Source organism: Petromyzon marinus, chromosome 41 (genome assembly GCF_048934315.1).
Source record: "Petromyzon marinus isolate PM22_M1 ecotype Great Lakes invasive population chromosome 41, UKy_Petmar_22M1.pri1.0, whole genome shotgun sequence".
Taxonomy (NCBI): Eukaryota; Metazoa; Chordata; class Hyperoartia; order Petromyzontiformes; family Petromyzontidae; genus Petromyzon; species Petromyzon marinus.
In genome coordinates, this window is record NC_133707.1 from 7,095,248 (window position 1) to 7,115,811 (window position 20,564).

A 20,564-nucleotide genomic window follows, 5' to 3' on the forward strand; every position below is an offset into this window, starting at 1 on the left:
CCGGGGAGACAAAGGCGGCCGGACCCAGTGTTAATCACACACCCCCTCGTTGTGCCGTGCCGTGCCGGCCTTAATAGGTGCTCGCTGACAGCACTTGGCCCAACAGTCTGTTCAGGCTATACGTGGGGAATCTTTGTATTTGCTTTGTATGTCGTCTGCGTGGGGAGCGGGTGCGCAGCGGTTAGCGCGCTGCACTGCGAACATTGCATGCCGTACCATCCAAAAATCTGTGAATAACTATCAAAGGGTGTTGGGGGGGGGCCTCTGTCGTTGTACACGTGCTGTCTGTAAATACAAGATCAGTGATTTGTACACGTGCTGTCTGTAAATACAAGATCTGTGATTTGTACACGTGATGTGTGTAAATACAAGATCTGTGATTTGTACATGTGCTGTCTGTAAATACAAGATCTGTGATTTGTACACGTGCTGTCTGTAAATACAAGATCTGTGATTTGTACACGTGATGTGTGTAAATACAAGATCTGTGATTTGTACATGTGCTGTCTGTAAATACAAGATCTGTGATTTGTACACGTGCTGTCTGTAAATACAAGATCTGTGATTTGTACACGTGCTGTCTGTAAATACAAGATCAGTGATTTGTACACGTGCTGTCTGTAAATACAAGATCTGTGATTTGTACACGTGATGTGTGTAAATACAAGATCTGTGATTTGTACATGTGCTGTCTGTAAATACAAGATCTGTGATTTGTACACGTGCTGTCTGTAAATACAAGATCTGTGATTTGTACACGTGCTGTCTGTAAATACAAGATCTGTGATTTGTACACGTGCTGTCTGTAAATACAAGATCTGTGATTTGTACACGTGCTGTCTGTAAATACAAGATCTGTGATTTGTACACGTGATGTGTGTAAATACAAGATCTGTGATTTGTACATGTGCTGTCTGTAAATACAAGATCTGTGATTTGTACACGTGCTGTCTGTAAATACAAGATCTGTGATTTGTACACGTGCTGTCTGTAAATACAAGATCTGTGATTTGTACACGTGCTGTCTGGAAATACAAGATCTGTGATTTGTACACGTGCTGTCTGTAAATACAAGATCTGTGATTTGTACACGTGCTGTCTGTAAATACAAGATCTGTGATTTGTACATGTGCTGTCTGTAAATACAAGATCTGTGATTTGTACACGTGCTGTCTGTAAATACAAGATCTGTGATTTGTACACGTGCTGTCTGTAAATACAAGATCTGTGATTTGTACATGTGCTGTCTGTAAATACAAGATCTGTGATTTGTACACGTGCTGTCTGTAAATACAAGATCTGTGATTTGTACATGTGCTGTCTGCAAATACAAGATCTGTGATTTGTACACGTGCTGTCTGTAAATACAAGATCTGTGATTTGTACATGTGCTGTGTGCAAATACAAGATATGTGATTTGTACATGTGCTGTCTGTAAATACAAGATCTGTGATTTGTACACGTGCTGTCTGTAAATACAAGATCTGTGATTTGTACACGTGCTGTCTGTAAATACAAGATCTGTGATTTGTACACGTGATGTGTGTAAATACAAGATCTGTGATTTGTACATGTGCTGTCTGTAAATACAAGATCTGTGATTTGTACACGTGCTGTCTGTAAATACAAGATCTGTGATTTGTACACGTGATGTGTGTAAATACAAGATATGTGATTTGTACATGTGCTGTCTGTAAATACAAGATCTGTGATTTGTACACGTGCTGTCTGTAAATACAAGATCTGTGATTTGTACACGTGCTGTCTGTAAATACAAGATCAGTGATTTGTACACGTGCTGTCTGTAAATACAAGATCTGTGATTTGTACACGTGCTGTCTGTAAATACAAATCTGTGATTTGTACACGTGCTGTCTGTAAATACAAGATCTGTGATTTGTACACGTGCTGTCTGTAAATACAAGATCTGTGATTTGTACACGTGCTGTCTGTAAATACAAGATCTGTGATTTGTACACGTGATGTGTGTAAATACAAGATCTGTGATTTGTACATGTGCTGTCTGTAAATACAAGATCTGTGATTTGTACACGTGCTGTCTGTAAATACAAGATCTGTGATTTGTACATGTGCTGTCTGTAAATACAAGATCTGTGATTTGTACACGTGCTGTCTGTAAATACAAGATCTGTGATTTGTACACGTGCTGTCTGTAAATACAAGATCTGTGATTTGTACACGTGCTGTCTGTAAATACAAGATCTGTGATTTGTACACGTGCTGTCTGTAAATACAAGATCTGTGATTTGTACACGTGCTGTCTGTAAATACAAGATCTGTGATTTGTACATGTGCTGTCTGTAAATACAAGATCTGTGATTTGTACACGTGCTGTCTGTAAATACAAGATCTGTGATTTGTACATGTGCTGTCTGCAAATACAAGATCTGTGATTTGTACACGTGCTGTCTGTAAATACAAGATCTGTGATTTGTACATGTGCTGTGTGCAAATACAAGATATGTGATTTGTACATGTGCTGTCTGTAAATACAAGATCTGTGATTTGTACACGTGCTGTCTGTAAATACAAGATCTGTGATTTGTACACGTGCTGTCTGTAAATACAAGATCTGTGATTTGTACATGTGCTGTCTGTAAATACAAGATCAGTGATTTGTACACGTGCTGTCTGTAAATACAAGATCTGTGATTTGTACACGTGATGTGTGTAAATACAAGATATGTGATTTGTACATGTGCTGTCTGTAAATACAAGATCTGTGATTTGTACACGTGCTGTCTGTAAATACAAGATCTGTGATTTGTACACGTGATGTGTGTAAATACAAGATATGTGATTTGTACATGTGCTGTCTGTAAATACAAGATCTGTGATTTGTACACGTGCTGTCTGTAAATACAAGATCTGTGATTTGTACACGTGCTGTCTGTAAATACAAGATCAGTGATTTGTACACGTGCTGTCTGTAAATACAAGATCTGTGATTTGTACACGTGATGTGTGTAAATACAAGATCTGTGATTTGTACATGTGCTGTCTGTAAATACAAGATCTGTGATTTGTACACGTGCTGTCTGTAAATACAAGATCTTTGATTTGTACACGTGCTGTCTGTAAATACAAGATCTGTGATTTGTACACGTGCTGTCTGTAAATACAAGATCTGTGATTTGTACACGTGCTGTCTGTAAATACAAGATCTGTGATTTGTACACGTGATGTGTGTAAATACAAGATCTGTGATTTGTACATGTGCTGTCTGTAAATACAAGATCTGTGATTTGTACACATGCTGTCTGTAAATACAAGATCTGTGATTTGTACACGTGCTGTCTGTAAATACAAGATCTGTGATTTGTACAGGTGCTGTCTGTAAATACAAGATCTGTGATTTGTACACGTGCTGTCTGTAAATACAAGATCTGTGATTTGTACACGTGCTGTCTGTAAATACAAGATCTGTGATTTGTACATGTGCTGTCTGTAAATACAAGATCTGTGATTTGTACACGTGATGTGTGTAAATACAAGATCTGTGATTTGTACACGTGCTGTCTGTAAATACAAGATCTGTGATTTGTACACGTGCTGTCTGTAAATACAAGATCTGTGATTTGTACATGTGCTGTGTGTAAATACAAGATCTGTGATTTGTACACGTGCTGTCTGTAAATACAAGATCTGTGATTTGTACACGTGATGTGTGTAAATACAAGATCTGTGATTTGTACATGTGCTGTCTGTAAATACAAGATCTGTGATTTGTACACGTGCTGTCTGTAAATACAAGATCTGTGATTTGTACACGTGCTGTCTGTAAATACAAGATCTGTGATTTGTACACGTGCTGTCTGGAAATACAAGATCTGTGATTTGTACACGTGCTGTCTGTAAATACAAGATCTGTGATTTGTACACGTGCTGTCTGTAAATACAAGATCTGTGATTTGTACATGTGCTGTCTGTAAATACAAGATCTGTGATTTGTACACGTGCTGTCTGTAAATACAAGATCTGTGATTTGTACACGTGCTGTCTGTAAATACAAGATCTGTGATTTGTACATGTGCTGTCTGTAAATACAAGATCTGTGATTTGTACACGTGCTGTCTGTAAATACAAGATCTGTGATTTGTACATGTGCTGTCTGCAAATACAAGATCTGTGATTTGTACACGTGCTGTCTGTAAATACAAGATCTGTGATTTGTACATGTGCTGTGTGCAAATACAAGATATGTGATTTGTACATGTGCTGTCTGTAAATACAAGATCTGTGATTTGTACACGTGCTGTCTGTAAATACAAGATCTGTGATTTGTACACGTGCTGTCTGTAAATACAAGATCTGTGATTTGTACACGTGATGTGTGTAAATACAAGATCTGTGATTTGTACATGTGCTGTCTGTAAATACAAGATCTGTGATTTGTACACGTGCTGTCTGTAAATACAAGATCTGTGATTTGTACACGTGATGTGTGTAAATACAAGATATGTGATTTGTACATGTGCTGTCTGTAAATACAAGATCTGTGATTTGTACACGTGCTGTCTGTAAATACAAGATCTGTGATTTGTACACGTGCTGTCTGTAAATACAAGATCAGTGATTTGTACACGTGCTGTCTGTAAATACAAGATCTGTGATTTGTACACGTGCTGTCTGTAAATACAAGATCTGTGATTTGTACACGTGCTGTCTGTAAATACAAGATCTGTGATTTGTACACGTGCTGTCTGTAAATACAAGATCTGTGATTTGTACACGTGCTGTCTGTAAATACAAGATCTGTGATTTGTACACGTGATGTGTGTAAATACAAGATCTGTGATTTGTACATGTGCTGTCTGTAAATACAAGATCTGTGATTTGTACACGTGCTGTCTGTAAATACAAGATCTGTGATTTGTACATGTGCTGTCTGTAAATACAAGATCTGTGATTTGTACACGTGCTGTCTGTAAATACAAGATCTGTGATTTGTACACGTGCTGTCTGTAAATACAAGATCTGTGATTTGTACACGTGCTGTCTGTAAATACAAGATCTGTGATTTGTACACGTGCTGTCTGTAAATACAAGATCTGTGATTTGTACACGTGCTGTCTGTAAATACAAGATCTGTGATTTGTACATGTGCTGTCTGTAAATACAAGATCTGTGATTTGTACACGTGCTGTCTGTAAATACAAGATCTGTGATTTGTACATGTGCTGTCTGCAAATACAAGATCTGTGATTTGTACACGTGCTGTCTGTAAATACAAGATCTGTGATTTGTACATGTGCTGTGTGCAAATACAAGATATGTGATTTGTACATGTGCTGTCTGTAAATACAAGATCTGTGATTTGTACACGTGCTGTCTGTAAATACAAGATCTGTGATTTGTACACGTGCTGTCTGTAAATACAAGATCTGTGATTTGTACATGTGCTGTCTGTAAATACAAGATCAGTGATTTGTACACGTGCTGTCTGTAAATACAAGATCTGTGATTTGTACACGTGATGTGTGTAAATACAAGATATGTGATTTGTACATGTGCTGTCTGTAAATACAAGATCTGTGATTTGTACACGTGCTGTCTGTAAATACAAGATCTGTGATTTGTACACGTGATGTGTGTAAATACAAGATATGTGATTTGTACATGTGCTGTCTGTAAATACAAGATCTGTGATTTGTACACGTGCTGTCTGTAAATACAAGATCTGTGATTTGTACACGTGCTGTCTGTAAATACAAGATCAGTGATTTGTACACGTGCTGTCTGTAAATACAAGATCTGTGATTTGTACACGTGATGTGTGTAAATACAAGATCTGTGATTTGTACATGTGCTGTCTGTAAATACAAGATCTGTGATTTGTACACGTGCTGTCTGTAAATACAAGATCTTTGATTTGTACACGTGCTGTCTGTAAATACAAGATCTGTGATTTGTACACGTGCTGTCTGTAAATACAAGATCTGTGATTTGTACACGTGCTGTCTGTAAATACAAGATCTGTGATTTGTACACGTGATGTGTGTAAATACAAGATCTGTGATTTGTACATGTGCTGTCTGTAAATACAAGATCTGTGATTTGTACACATGCTGTCTGTAAATACAAGATCTGTGATTTGTACACGTGCTGTCTGTAAATACAAGATCTGTGATTTGTACAGGTGCTGTCTGTAAATACAAGATCTGTGATTTGTACACGTGCTGTCTGTAAATACAAGATCTGTGATTTGTACACGTGCTGTCTGTAAATACAAGATCTGTGATTTGTACATGTGCTGTCTGTAAATACAAGATCTGTGATTTGTACACGTGATGTGTGTAAATACAAGATCTGTGATTTGTACACGTGCTGTCTGTAAATACAAGATCTGTGATTTGTACACGTGCTGTCTGTAAATACAAGATCTGTGATTTGTACATGTGCTGTGTGTAAATACAAGATCTGTGATTTGTACACGTGCTGTCTGTAAATACAAGATCTGTGATTTGTACATGTGCTGTCTGCAAATACAAGATCTGTGATTTGTACACGTGCTGTCTGTAAATACAAGATCTGTGATTTGTACACGTGCTGTCTGTAAATACAAGATCTGTGATTTGTACATGTGCTGTCTGCAAATACAAGATCTGTGATTTGTACACGTGCTGTCTGTAAATACAAGATCTGTGATTTGTACACGTGCTGTCTGTAAATACAAGATCTGTGATTTGTACACGTGCTGTCTGTAAATACAGGATCTGTGATTTGTACATGTGCTGTCTGCAAATACAAGATCTGTGATTTGTACACGTGCTGTCTGTAAATACAAGATCTGTGATTTGTACATGTGCTGTGTGTAAATACAAGATCTGTGATTTGTACATGTGCTGTCTGTAAATACAAGATCTGTGATTTGTACATGTGCTGTCTGTAAATACAAGATCTGTGATTTGTACATGTGCTGTGTGTAAATACAAGATCTGTGCAAATACATGTGCTGTCTGTAAATACAAGATCTGTGATTTGTACATGTGCTGTCTGTAAATACAAGATCTGTGATTTGTACACGTGGTGTCTGTAAATACAAGATCTGTGATTTGTACACGTGCTGTGTGTAAATACAAGATCTGTGATTTGTACATGTGCTGTCTGCAAATACAAGATCTGTGATTTGTACACGTGCTGTCTGTAAATACAAGATCTGTGATTTGTACACGTGCTGTCTGTAAATACAAGATCTTTGATTTGTACACGTGCTGTCTGTAAATACAGGATCTGTGATTTGTACATGTGCTGTCTGCAAATACAAGATCTGTGATTTGTACACGTGCTGTCTGTAAATACAAGATCTGTGATTTGTACATGTGCTGTCTGTAAATACAAGATCTGTGATTTGTACATGTGCTGTGTGTAAATACAAGATCTGTGCAAATACATGTGCTGTCTGTAAATACAAGATCTGTGATTTGTACATGTGCTGTCTGTAAATACAAGATCTGTGATTTGTACACGTGGTGTCTGTAAATACAAGATCTGTGATTTGTACACGTGCTGTCTGTAAATACAAGATCTGTGATTTGTACACGTGCTGTCTGTAAATACAAGATCTGTGATTTGTACATGTGCTGTCTGCAAATACAAGATCTGTGATTTGTACACGTGCTGTCTGTAAATACAAGATCTGTGATTTGTACACGTGCTGTCTGTAAATACAGATCTGTGATTTGTACACGTGCTGTCTGTAAATACAAGATCTGTGATTTGTACATGTGCTGTCTGCAAATACAAGATCTGTGATTTGTACACGTGCTGTCTGTAAATACAAGATCTGTGATTTGTACATGTGCTGTGTGTAAATACAAGATCTGTGATTTGTACATGTGCTGTCTGTAAATACAAGATCTGTGATTTGTACACGTGCTGTCTGCAAATACAAGATCTGTGATTTGTACACGTGCTGTCTGTAAATACAAGATCTGTGATTTGTACATGTGCTGTGTGTAAATACAAGATCTGTGATTTGTGCATGTGCTGTCTGTAAATACAAGATCTGTGATTTGTACACGTGCTGTCTGTAAATACAAGATCTGTGATTTGTACATGTGCTATCTGCAAATACAAGATCTGTGATTTGTACATGTGCTGTGTGTACATACAAGATCTGTGCAAATACATGTGCTGTCTGTAAATACAAGATCTGTGATTTGTACATGTGCTGTCTGTAAATACAAGATCTGTGATTTGTACACGTGCTGTCTGTAAATACAAGATCTGTGATTTGTACACGTGCTGTCTGTAAATACAAGATCTGTGATTTGTACATGTGCTGTGTGTAAATACAAGATCTGTGCAAATACATGTGCTGTCTGTAAATACAAGATCTGTGATTTGTACATGTGCTGTCTGTAAATACAAGATCTGTGATTTGTACACGTGCTGTCTGTAAATACAAGATCTGTGATTTGTACACGTGCTGTCTGTAAATACAAGATCTGTGATTTGTACACGTGCTGTCTGTAAATACAAGATCAGTGATTTGTACACGTGCTCTCTGTAAATACAAGATCTGTGATTTGTACATGTGCTGTCTGTAAATACAAGCTCTGTGGTTTGTACACGTGCTGTCTGTAAATACAAGATCTGTGATTTGTACACGTGCTGTCTGTAAATACAAGATCTGTGATTTGTACACGTGCTGTCTGTAAATACAAGATCAGTGATTTGTACACGTGCTCTCTGTAAATACAAGATCTGTGATTTGTACACGTGCTGTCTGTAAATACAAGATCTGTGATTTGTACATGTGCTGTCTGCAAATACAAGATCTGTGATTTGTACACGTGCTGTCTGTAAATACAAGATCTGTGATTTGTACATGTGCTGTGTGTAAATACAAGATCTGTGATTTGTACATGTGCTGTCTGTAAATACAAGATCTGTGATTTGTACATGTGCTGTCTGTAAATACAAGATCTGTGATTTGTACATGTGCTGTCTGTAAATACAAGATCTGTGATTTGTACATGTGCTGTGTGTAAATACAAGATCTGTGCAAATACATGTGCTGTCTGTAAATACAAGATCTGTGATTTGTACATGTGCTGTCTGTAAATACAAGATCTGTGATTTGTACACGTGGTGTCTGTAAATACAAGATCTGTGATTTGTACACGTGCTGTGTGTAAATACAAGATCTGTGATTTGTACATGTGCTGTCTGCAAATACAAGATCTGTGATTTGTACACGTGCTGTCTGTAAATACAAGATCTGTGATTTGTACACGTGCTGTCTGTAAATACAAGATCTTTGATTTGTACACGTGCTGTCTGTAAATACAGGATCTGTGATTTGTACATGTGCTGTCTGCAAATACAAGATCTGTGATTTGTACACGTGCTGTCTGTAAATACAAGATCTGTGATTTGTACATGTGCTGTCTGTAAATACAAGATCTGTGATTTGTACATGTGCTGTGTGTAAATACAAGATCTGTGCAAATACATGTGCTGTCTGTAAATACAAGATCTGTGATTTGTACACGTGCTGTCTGTAAATACAAGATCTGTGATTTGTACACGTGCTGTCTGTAAATACAAGATCTGTGATTTGTACATGTGCTGTCTGCAAATACAAGGTTTGTGATTTGTACACGTGCTGTGTGTAAATACAAGATCTGTGATTTGTACATGTGCTGTCTGTAAATACAAGATCTGTGATTTGTACACGTGCTGTCTGTAAATACAAGATCTGTGATTTGTACACGTGCTGTCTGTAAATACAAGATCTGTGATGTGTACATGTGCTGTCTGCAAATACAAGATCTGTGATTTGTACACGTGCTGCCTGTAAATACAAGATCTGTGATTTGTACATGTGCTGTCTGTAAATACAAGATCTGTGATTTGTACATGTGCTGTCCGTAAATACAAGATCTGTGATTTGTACACGTGCTGTCTGTAAATACAAGATCTGTGATTTGTACACGTGCTGTCTGTAAATACAAGATCTGTGATTTGTACATGTGCTGTCTGTAAATACAAGATCTGTGATTTGTACACGTGCTGTCTGTAAATACAATATCTGTGATTTGTACACGTGCTGTCTGTAAATACAAGATCTGTGATTTGTACACGTGCTGTCTGTAAATACAAGATCTGTGATTTGTACATGTGCTGTGTGTAAATACAAGATCTGTGATTTGTACATGTGCTGTCTGTAAATACAAGATCTGTGATTTGTACACGTGCTGTCTGTAAATACAAGATCTGTGATTTGTACATGTGCTGTCTGTAAATACAAGATCTGTGATTTGTACATGTGCTGTGTGTATATACAAGATCTGTGATTTGTACATGTGCTGTCTGTAAATACAAGATCTATGATTTGTACATGTGCTGTGTGTAAATACAAGATCTGTGATTTGTACATGTGCTGTCTGTAAATACAAGATATGTGATTTGTACACGTGCTGTCTGTAAATACAAGATCTGTGATTTGTACATGTGCTGTCTGTAAATACAAGATCTGTGATTTGTACATGTGCTGTCTGTAAATACAAGATCTGTGATTTGTACACGTGCTGTCTGTAAATACAAGATCTGTGATTTGTACATGTGCTGTGTGTAAATACAAGATCTGTGATTTGTACATGTGCTGTCTGTAAATACAAGATCTGTGATTTGTACACGTGCTGTCTGTAAATACAAGATCTGTGATTTGTACATGTGCTGTGTGTAAATACAAGATCTGTGATTTGTACATGTGCTGTCTGTAAATACAAGATCTGTGATTTGTACATGTGCTGTGTGCAAATACAAGATCTGTGCTTTGTACATGTGCTGTCTGTAAATACAAGATCTGTGATTTGTACACGTGCTGTCTGTAAATACAAGATCTGTGATTTGTACACGTGCTGTCTGTAAATACAAGATCTGTGATTTGTACACGTGCTGTCTGTAAATACAAGATCTGTGATTTGTACACGTGCTGTCTGTAAATACAGGATCTGTGATTTGTACATGTGCTGTCTGCAAATACAAGATCTGTGATTTGTACACGTGCTGTCTGTAAATACAAGATCTGTGATTTGTACATGTGCTGTCTGTAAATACAAGATCTGTGATTTGTACATGTGCTGTGTGTAAATACAAGATCTGTGCAAATACATGTGCTGTCTGTAAATACAAGATCTGTGATTTGTACACGTGCTGTCTGTAAATACAAGATCTGTGATTTGTACACGTGCTGTCTGTAAATACAAGATCTGTGATTTGTACATGTGCTGTCTGCAAATACAAGGTTTGTGATTTGTACACGTGCTGTGTGTAAATACAAGATCTGTGATTTGTACATGTGCTGTCTGTAAATACAAGATCTGTGATTTGTACACGTGCTGTCTGTAAATACAAGATCTGTGATTTGTACACGTGCTGTCTGTAAATACAAGATCTGTGATGTGTACATGTGCTGTCTGCAAATACAAGATCTGTGATTTGTACACGTGCTGCCTGTAAATACAAGATCTGTGATTTGTACATGTGCTGTCTGTAAATACAAGATCTGTGATTTGTACATGTGCTGTCCGTAAATACAAGATCTGTGATTTGTACACGTGCTGTCTGTAAATACAAGATCTGTGATTTGTACACGTGCTGTCTGTAAATACAAGATCTGTGATTTGTACATGTGCTGTCTGTAAATACAAGATCTGTGATTTGTACACGTGCTGTCTGTAAATACAATATCTGTGATTTGTACACGTGCTGTCTGTAAATACAAGATCTGTGATTTGTACACGTGCTGTCTGTAAATACAAGATCTGTGATTTGTACACGTGCTGTCTGTAAATACAAGATCTGTGATTTGTACACGTGCTGTCTGTAAATACAAGATCTGTGATTTGTACATGTGCTGTGTGTAAATACAAGATCTGTGATTTGTACATGTGCTGTCTGTAAATACAAGATCTGTGATTTGTACACGTGCTGTCTGTAAATACAAGATCTGTGATTTGTACATGTGCTGTCTGTAAATACAAGATCTGTGATTTGTACATGTGCTGTGTGTATATACAAGATCTGTGATTTGTACATGTGCTGTCTGTAAATACAAGATCTATGATTTGTACATGTGCTGTGTGTAAATACAAGATCTGTGATTTGTACATGTGCTGTCTGTAAATACAAGATATGTGATTTGTACACGTGCTGTCTGTAAATACAAGATCTGTGATTTGTACATGTGCTGTCTGTAAATACAAGATCTGTGATTTGTACATGTGCTGTCTGTAAATACAAGATCTGTGATTTGTACACGTGCTGTCTGTAAATACAAGATCTGTGATTTGTACATGTGCTGTGTGTAAATACAAGATCTGTGATTTGTACATGTGCTGTCTGTAAATACAAGATCTGTGATTTGTACACGTGCTGTCTGTAAATACAAGATCTGTGATTTGTACATGTGCTGTGTGTAAATACAAGATCTGTGATTTGTACATGTGCTGTCTGTAAATACAAGATCTGTGATTTGTACATGTGCTGTGTGCAAATACAAGATCTGTGCTTTGTACATGTGCTGTCTGTAAATACAAGATCTGTGATTTGTACACGTGCTGTCTGTAAATACAAGATCTGTGATTTGTACACGTGCTGTCTGTAAATACAAGATCTGTGATTTGTACACGTGCTGTCTGTAAATACAAGATCTGTGATTTGTACACGTGCTGTCTGTAAATACAGGATCTGTGATTTGTACATGTGCTGTCTGCAAATACAAGATCTGTGATTTGTACACGTGCTGTCTGTAAATACAAGATCTGTGATTTGTACATGTGCTGTCTGTAAATACAAGATCTGTGATTTGTACATGTGCTGTGTGTAAATACAAGATCTGTGCAAATACATGTGCTGTCTGTAAATACAAGATCTGTGATTTGTACACGTGCTGTCTGTAAATACAAGATCTGTGATTTGTACACGTGCTGTCTGTAAATACAAGATCTGTGATTTGTACATGTGCTGTCTGCAAATACAAGGTTTGTGATTTGTACACGTGCTGTGTGTAAATACAAGATCTGTGATTTGTACATGTGCTGTCTGTAAATACAAGATCTGTGATTTGTACACGTGCTGTCTGTAAATACAAGATCTGTGATTTGTACACGTGCTGTCTGTAAATACAAGATCTGTGATGTGTACATGTGCTGTCTGCAAATACAAGATCTGTGATTTGTACACGTGCTGCCTGTAAATACAAGATCTGTGATTTGTACATGTGCTGTCTGTAAATACAAGATCTGTGATTTGTACATGTGCTGTCCGTAAATACAAGATCTGTGATTTGTACACGTGCTGTCTGTAAATACAAGATCTGTGATTTGTACACGTGCTGTCTGTAAATACAAGATCTGTGATTTGTACATGTGCTGTCTGTAAATACAAGATCTGTGATTTGTACACGTGCTGTCTGTAAATACAATATCTGTGATTTGTACACGTGCTGTCTGTAAATACAAGATCTGTGATTTGTACACGTGCTGTCTGTAAATACAAGATCTGTGATTTGTACATGTGCTGTGTGTAAATACAAGATCTGTGATTTGTACATGTGCTGTCTGTAAATACAAGATCTGTGATTTGTACACGTGCTGTCTGTAAATACAAGATCTGTGATTTGTACATGTGCTGTCTGTAAATACAAGATCTGTGATTTGTACATGTGCTGTGTGTATATACAAGATCTGTGATTTGTACATGTGCTGTCTGTAAATACAAGATCTATGATTTGTACATGTGCTGTGTGTAAATACAAGATCTGTGATTTGTACATGTGCTGTCTGTAAATACAAGATATGTGATTTGTACACGTGCTGTCTGTAAATACAAGATCTGTGATTTGTACATGTGCTGTCTGTAAATACAAGATCTGTGATTTGTACATGTGCTGTCTGTAAATACAAGATCTGTGATTTGTACACGTGCTGTCTGTAAATACAAGATCTGTGATTTGTACATGTGCTGTGTGTAAATACAAGATCTGTGATTTGTACATGTGCTGTCTGTAAATACAAGATCTGTGATTTGTACACGTGCTGTCTGTAAATACAAGATCTGTGATTTGTACATGTGCTGTGTGTAAATACAAGATCTGTGATTTGTACATGTGCTGTCTGTAAATACAAGATCTGTGATTTGTACATGTGCTGTGTGCAAATACAAGATCTGTGCTTTGTACATGTGCTGTCTGTAAATACAAGATCTGTGATTTGTACACGTGCTGTCTGTAAATACAAGATCTGTGATTTGTACACGTGCTGTCTGTAAATACAAGATCTGTGATTTGTACACGTGCTGTCTGTAAATACAAGATCTGTGATTTGTACATGTGCTGTGTGTAAATACAAGATCTGTGCTTTATACCCAAATCCCTGTTGTGTTGATCTTGTGTGGATGTTGCGTACCCTCTGTACGCTTGGCGTTGACTGCGCAATTGTGCCCCTCGTCTGTCATCTGAGCGTAGTGGAAGTCACGATGGGTGGTGCTGAGCAAGCCCTCTCCTGTGGCAGGTGAGACGCACGCAAACACACGGTGGAGTGGCATGGCCATCGTGCGTGCAGGAGCTGCACCTGGGTCCCCCAGGCCGGAGGGGGGGTATGAAGCAGGTCTGGATGCTCGAGGGGGGGGGGGGGGGGGCATTGGACAGGTACCCCCCCCCCCCCCCCCCCATTTAATTCAAAGATTCTTCGTATAACCTGAACGGACTTTTTCGGCAAGTGCCGTTAGCGAACACCTCTGTGAAGGCCGGCACGGCACATGAGTGGCTGGGTGGCCAACACGACGACCGGCCGGATTTGCCTCCCTCTTGGTACACCGTGCCGGTACTCATTTGAGGCTGAGTCGACCTAGGCGAGGCTCGGGACGCGTTCAAATATGAGCCGCTGTTGTCGGTCGCGAGCGGGACTCGGGAAGGCGGGTGGGCCTGTTTTGTAGCGCGGCACGCTAAACAATGCGCCACCGCTCCCCATGCACGCAGGAACGCGCACTGACACACGCGTACACGCACATACACAGGTACAGACACGGACGCCCAGTATTAGATCACTCTGTGGCAGTCGAACTAAGACCCCCCTCGCTGTGCGTCGGGTCAACGTTTTCCAGTGGCTCCGCGTGTGTATTCATTTCTGCTGATGCGCGGTCACGCACAGATTCCGACACACACACACGCACATACAGACAAACAGCACGTGTACATGCATGCGTACGCGCAGACTTGCTCACGGAGATACACGCCAGACAAATTCGTTCGTCCATACTCTCTCGCATACAAAAAAAAGTCCCCCTTGTAGCCTTAACAGACGGTCGGGGCAAGTGCTGTTAGCGAGCACCTATGAAGGCCGGCACTGGCACACGTGGGGGTAAGTTGGCCAGCACCACGCCCGGCCCGCCTTTGTCTCCTGGGTGCTGACCAAAGGGAGGCCCCAGGACCAGTTCAGATAGTCGGCATTGGTGTTGGCCGTGAGCGGGAATCGAACTCGGGTCAGCAGGTCCGAAGTGGGGCGCGCTAACCACTGCGCCACCGCTCCCCACACACGGACACACGGACACACGCAGGCGCGCACACGCACACAGGCACCCGGTATTAGATCGCACTGCAGCAGCACCAGTCATAGCTAAGACCCCCCAGCCGTGCGTCAGGTCAACACTTTCCAGTGACTCCCTGCGTATATTCATATCTGCCGATGCCCAGAATGTTCCCCACCCACCCCAGCGTGCACCGGACACAGCCAGAAGACCCGGAGGCTCGGGATGAATCAAGGGCCTCATTAAGAGATTGCCCACGAGCGGCCCCTTAATTGCTCCAAGCTGATTAACACCCAGCATGCCAGGAATCGATGCTCCGGAGCGTCTGGGGACAGTGATGCAACAGGGAGATGTGAGAGTGAGTGTGTGTGTGTGTGTGCGCGCGCCTGAGTCATTTTGACCGACTTTGACAATGAAGATGGATGTTGCTCCTGCGGTGGAACGGTTCGGCGCGGGACGCTCCGGACTCGCGTTGCAGAGGTCGACGGTTCGATTCGATTTCCCGGCGTGGCAGTTGAAACGATGGGGCTAACGTTTCTTGAATTGCCCCTTCTGTACCGCACTATGCACCCAGGAGTTTAAATGGGTACACCGCATGTTCTTCTCTATAGCCCGTCATCCTGCTACTGCCACTCCCTGCCCCCCAGCTACGACCAAGCCTATCCCAACCCCTATCACTACCTCTATCACTACCTCTATCACTACCCTTATCACTACCCCAACCCCTATCACTACCTCTATCACTACCCTTATCACTACCCCAACCCCTATCACTACCTCTATCACTACCCTTATCACTACCCCAACCCCTATCACTACCTCTACCCATATTACCACCCTTATCACTACCTCTATCACTACCAATATCACTACCCCAACCCCTATGACTACCCCTATCACTACCCTAACCCCTATCGCGACCGCTATCACTACCCCAACCCCTATCACTACCGCAACCCCTATCACTACCCCAACCCCTATCACTACCCCAACCCCTATCACTACCCCAACCCCTACGACTACCACTACCCCTATCACTACCCCAACACCCTATCACTACCCCAACCCCTATCACTACCTCTACCACTACCCCAACCCCTATCACTACCCTTATCAGTACCCCAACCTCTATCACTACCCCAACCCCTATCACTACCCCAACCCCTCCTTGACCTCTCCCGCCTGTTCTCCCAACTGCCACCATAACGACACCACCACTTTCAATAACCTCGCTCTTTATCATCTCAACCACTAACATCATCTCGTGTACAACTTTATAATTGCTATAAAGTGCCTTGGAGCAAAGCGCTGGTATATAAACCTCTATAAGATGAGTAAAGTTTATTGGCAGGTCGTGTGTGGTGGGGTAGTTTGTGGGTACTCCCATTTCTTCTGAGACGTTTGACCAGCTTGGGACGTGAGTCTAAGGGAGGCTTTCGTCCAGCAGTGAAACATTTAAAAACTAAATTATGTTTTGTTCTACCAGGTAAGGCCCGCTGAACTATATAACTGTTTTTCAGAAGCAACCTAGCCATCTGGCTACCATGAGAGATTCGTTCATGAGGCTATCCACATATACAAACACAGACAATTTCAACCGAGAAGATGGATTCTGGCTTAGCAATCATTGGAAGGATTTGATAAACCATTTCAGGTCTTAATTGATTATTCACGCTTACGGTGGCTTTCAGACCGCATCCATTATTTTCGTCTCCCCCCTCCTCTTTTCCGAACATAGATGGACTCGTCCATCATAACAAACTATCAAATCGCTCTCCGTGGTGCTAACGTTAAGATTAACCGCCACTTTTTTCAAATGTTCTTGTTGTGGTTTTCACACCTGATGATGATTGCTTCTGTTGCAGTCGAAACGTCGTGAAAATTTTATTGTTTTATATTTTTATTATTTTATTGTTTCCCTTCTACGTGACTTTACCGAAAGAACCAAGAATATCAGTGAAGTGGCTTATCACGTGTGAATTTTTAGCAGCTAAATTCTCCAAATGCACATTGATTCTAAATGTGGAGGGAAAACCCGGAGGACCCGGAGAAAAATCCCCGCGACTACGGGAAGAGAGAAACGCAAACTCCAAATATACAGGCGTCATGGTCGGGATCGAACCCACTACCTCCTGCATACCCGGCGAGGTAGTTAACATCTCCTAGCCACCGTGACATGACCTTTCAGAGACTCTGTCAGCTGTTCTACACAGGCGGCTGTGTTTCTCATCTCAGCTCAACGTGACACGAGATGATTTGGCCCTCCAGCCCAGCCGCAATTTGTTTTATTTTCATTACACTCTTTAATTTAACTCGCTGTCTGTTGTTGTTGTAGCCTCAAATATTGGAACTAAATTTAAACCCACTTCCCAATGTGGTATCGACTGCAAACTTGGTATACTTATGTCATACTGATGACAATACTATATTCTATCACAAACAATATTTTTCAAACGTTCTTTTTTAAATGTTATGTTTCGGCTTGGGTCTAATTGTCCACGCTCAACTGACGTTGCCTGTAAATCACCACGGTCCCCTTACGTTGTAGCAAGCTTCGCGGCCACTTCCTGGAGCCGTGGAGTTCAGCCATTACGAGCACGGTACATTTCATTAAAGCGTGTTTAAAAAAAAAAAAAAAAAAATGTATACTACTTATTTCCTAACATCTCGCCACCGCGGTGGCGCCCCGTCCGCGATGCCGTCGCAGACTGCCTGATGCTGCTCGCGTTCAAGAGCCGCTCCGAGTGGCTCAAGGGCGCGCGGCCGAGGAGCTGCGCTCGCCTCCAGGATGTGTGCGCGGTGAGCACTGGGCTGGCGCTGCACAGCGCCACTCACGTCCTCGCCGTCAGCTGCCCCTCGCTCTGCCTGCTGCTCGCCTTCGAGCGTCGCGACGTCATGAGCGCCTGGGACGCCCGGCTGCGCTACAGCCTGGGAGAGGGTGAGACGGCCTCGGGGGGGCCGGGGTGGGGGGCCGGGGTGAAGCCGGCGGGCTGGCGCTGGCGCGGGCGGCGTAGGGGGAGGTCGATTCTCGCTCACGGTCAACACCGGTGGCGATTATCTGAACCCGTTTCGGGCCTCCCATAGGTCTACTCGGTCTCGTCTAAGTGCCTGGTGCGATGTGTGAACATCGCCACTTTGGGAGACAAAGGCGGCCGGGCGTGGTGCTGGCTACCCACCCCCTCGTGTGCTGTGCCGGCCTTCATAGGCGTTCGCTAACAGCACTTGCCCCAGCAGTCTGTTTAGACTAGGGCTGGGATCTTTGTGTGGGTGGGTTAGCTGCCGATAGCGTTGCCACCCTCTTGAGACATGAGTAGAAAACGGAGGGGGGGGGGGGTGGGGGGGGGGGTTTATATCCATCGCGCGAAGTAGAACCGTCTCAACGGGTTAATGACGACAAGTGAGCGGGCTGTAGGCCGAAGGCGTCAATAGAAGGGGGCGATTTTTCGACGGTCAAGAATGACGAAGGGGGTGGCGGAGCAAGGAATGGAACTCGTCTGAGAGGATGTCCACCGTGGAGGAATCCGTTCGCGTGCAGCTGCTGCGTGACTTGGCGCGTCGCGGGCTCGTGAGAGGTGGCGGGCGGTTTGACCATGGCTGACGACGGTGGTGGTGACCTGCAGAGGGGAGAGCCGTGCGTGAATGAGTCATCCTGGGTGCTTGTATCGTCGTTGCACAAACCGGCACTCCTAACCCTCCCCCGTTCCGATGACGTACGCGTGCTTGTACATCATCGGAACGGAACCGGAAGAAAAACTCAAATAAAATGGCTTCGTGAGTAGCAAGGATTCCTAAAGGCCGCGTGGGAGGGCTGTCTGGTGCACTTTGTCGCCAGCTGTCATAGAGTGGCAGTCGTGTCGCTGCGTTTCTCTGCGGTGAGAACAATGTCTTTGAAAACAGCGGCGCTACTACGCCTCTCGAAAACAAAGTTGACGCCAACCGGCCGCGCGGTCCGAGATTCAGCAGTGAATGGGGCACCCCCCCCCCCGCCCCACCCTTAACTCGCAGTCTTCTCGGAATGACGGGAAAGGGTTAATGTCCCAGGAAGACTTGCAGACTTCCCAGGTACGAGTCGCTACCAGCCGGGGAAATCCAAGATCCGGTGGGCAACCGGAGCTCCGCGCGGTCCCCGTGCCGTCAGCCTCTCCCCGCGCGACTCCTAAATCCACCGCTTTTTCACCCCCCTCCGGCCCTCCCACCCGAGCAGCGCACAGCTTCGCGGTGACGCTGGCGCCCGGCAGCCGCCTGGAGGAGGGCCCCGGCACCCTGCACTGCGTGAACCAGACGTGCGCGCTCACTCGGGGCGCGCCACCCCGCCTGCTGGCGCGATGGAAGCTGCCGGAGCTGCGGCGCTACGGCGCCGTGCCGGGCGGGTTCGTCTTCGAGGCGGGGTCCCGGTGCGGCGCAGGTGACGCGGGACGTCGCCGGGGGCGCCCTCTCTCGTCACGCCGATCCGGGGGTTAACGCCGAGGCTGACCGCGTGCCGCGGTGGTTTTTTGGGAACGGCTCTCCCGGTGCCTCCGTGAAGCGTTTGAACATTTTTTTCTGGCTTCACGCTCGAGCAGTGGGCGGGGCAACCTGGGCAGTGGGCGGGGCTACACGGACAGTGGGCGGAGCTAAACGATTAGTGGGCGGGGCTACCTGGGAAGTCTGATGGCTTTAACAAAATGTTAGTATTAATGCCTAGAGGAGGATATGAAGCTGGTTAATAAGTTTATCTAATTACCCACAATGCTCCATGTGATACATTTTAATTTCTATATCATTATTTTCCTTCCGGTGACCTCCTGTGTGCAAGGTCAGTGGTAGAACCCGAGTTCGACTCACAGCCACGGCCCACATCAGTGACAAGTTGCGTTCAAACCGATACCAGGCCTCCCTCCCCTTGATTGACTGGGGTACTTTTGGTGCCGTGTGTAAACATCGCAGGTGGGATGACGGCAACCAGGGTGTTGTTGCTCTCCGCAGCCGCTCGTCGCTAAAAGCACCTGTGACCAAGGCTGCAC

At 42.6% G+C, this 20,564-nt stretch overlaps 1 protein-coding gene across 5 annotated transcripts in view; it reads left to right on the forward strand.

Moving 5' to 3' along the window:
- Positions 1-20,564, forward strand: part of LOC116951007 (uncharacterized) — a 35,423-nt gene that overhangs the window by 3,346 nt on the left and 11,513 nt on the right. For 4 of the 5 annotated variants that reach the window (XM_076073168.1, XM_076073169.1, XM_076073170.1 and 1 more), the window contains exons 2-4: positions 14,501-14,546; positions 18,269-18,499; positions 19,766-19,966. In XM_076073168.1, the coding sequence (XP_075929283.1) occupies positions 14,501-14,546; positions 18,269-18,499; positions 19,766-19,966 (478 nt within the window). The remainder of the gene's footprint in view (positions 1-14,500; positions 14,547-18,268; positions 18,500-19,765; positions 19,967-20,564) is intronic. The other variant, XM_076073172.1, reaches the window with a different exon arrangement.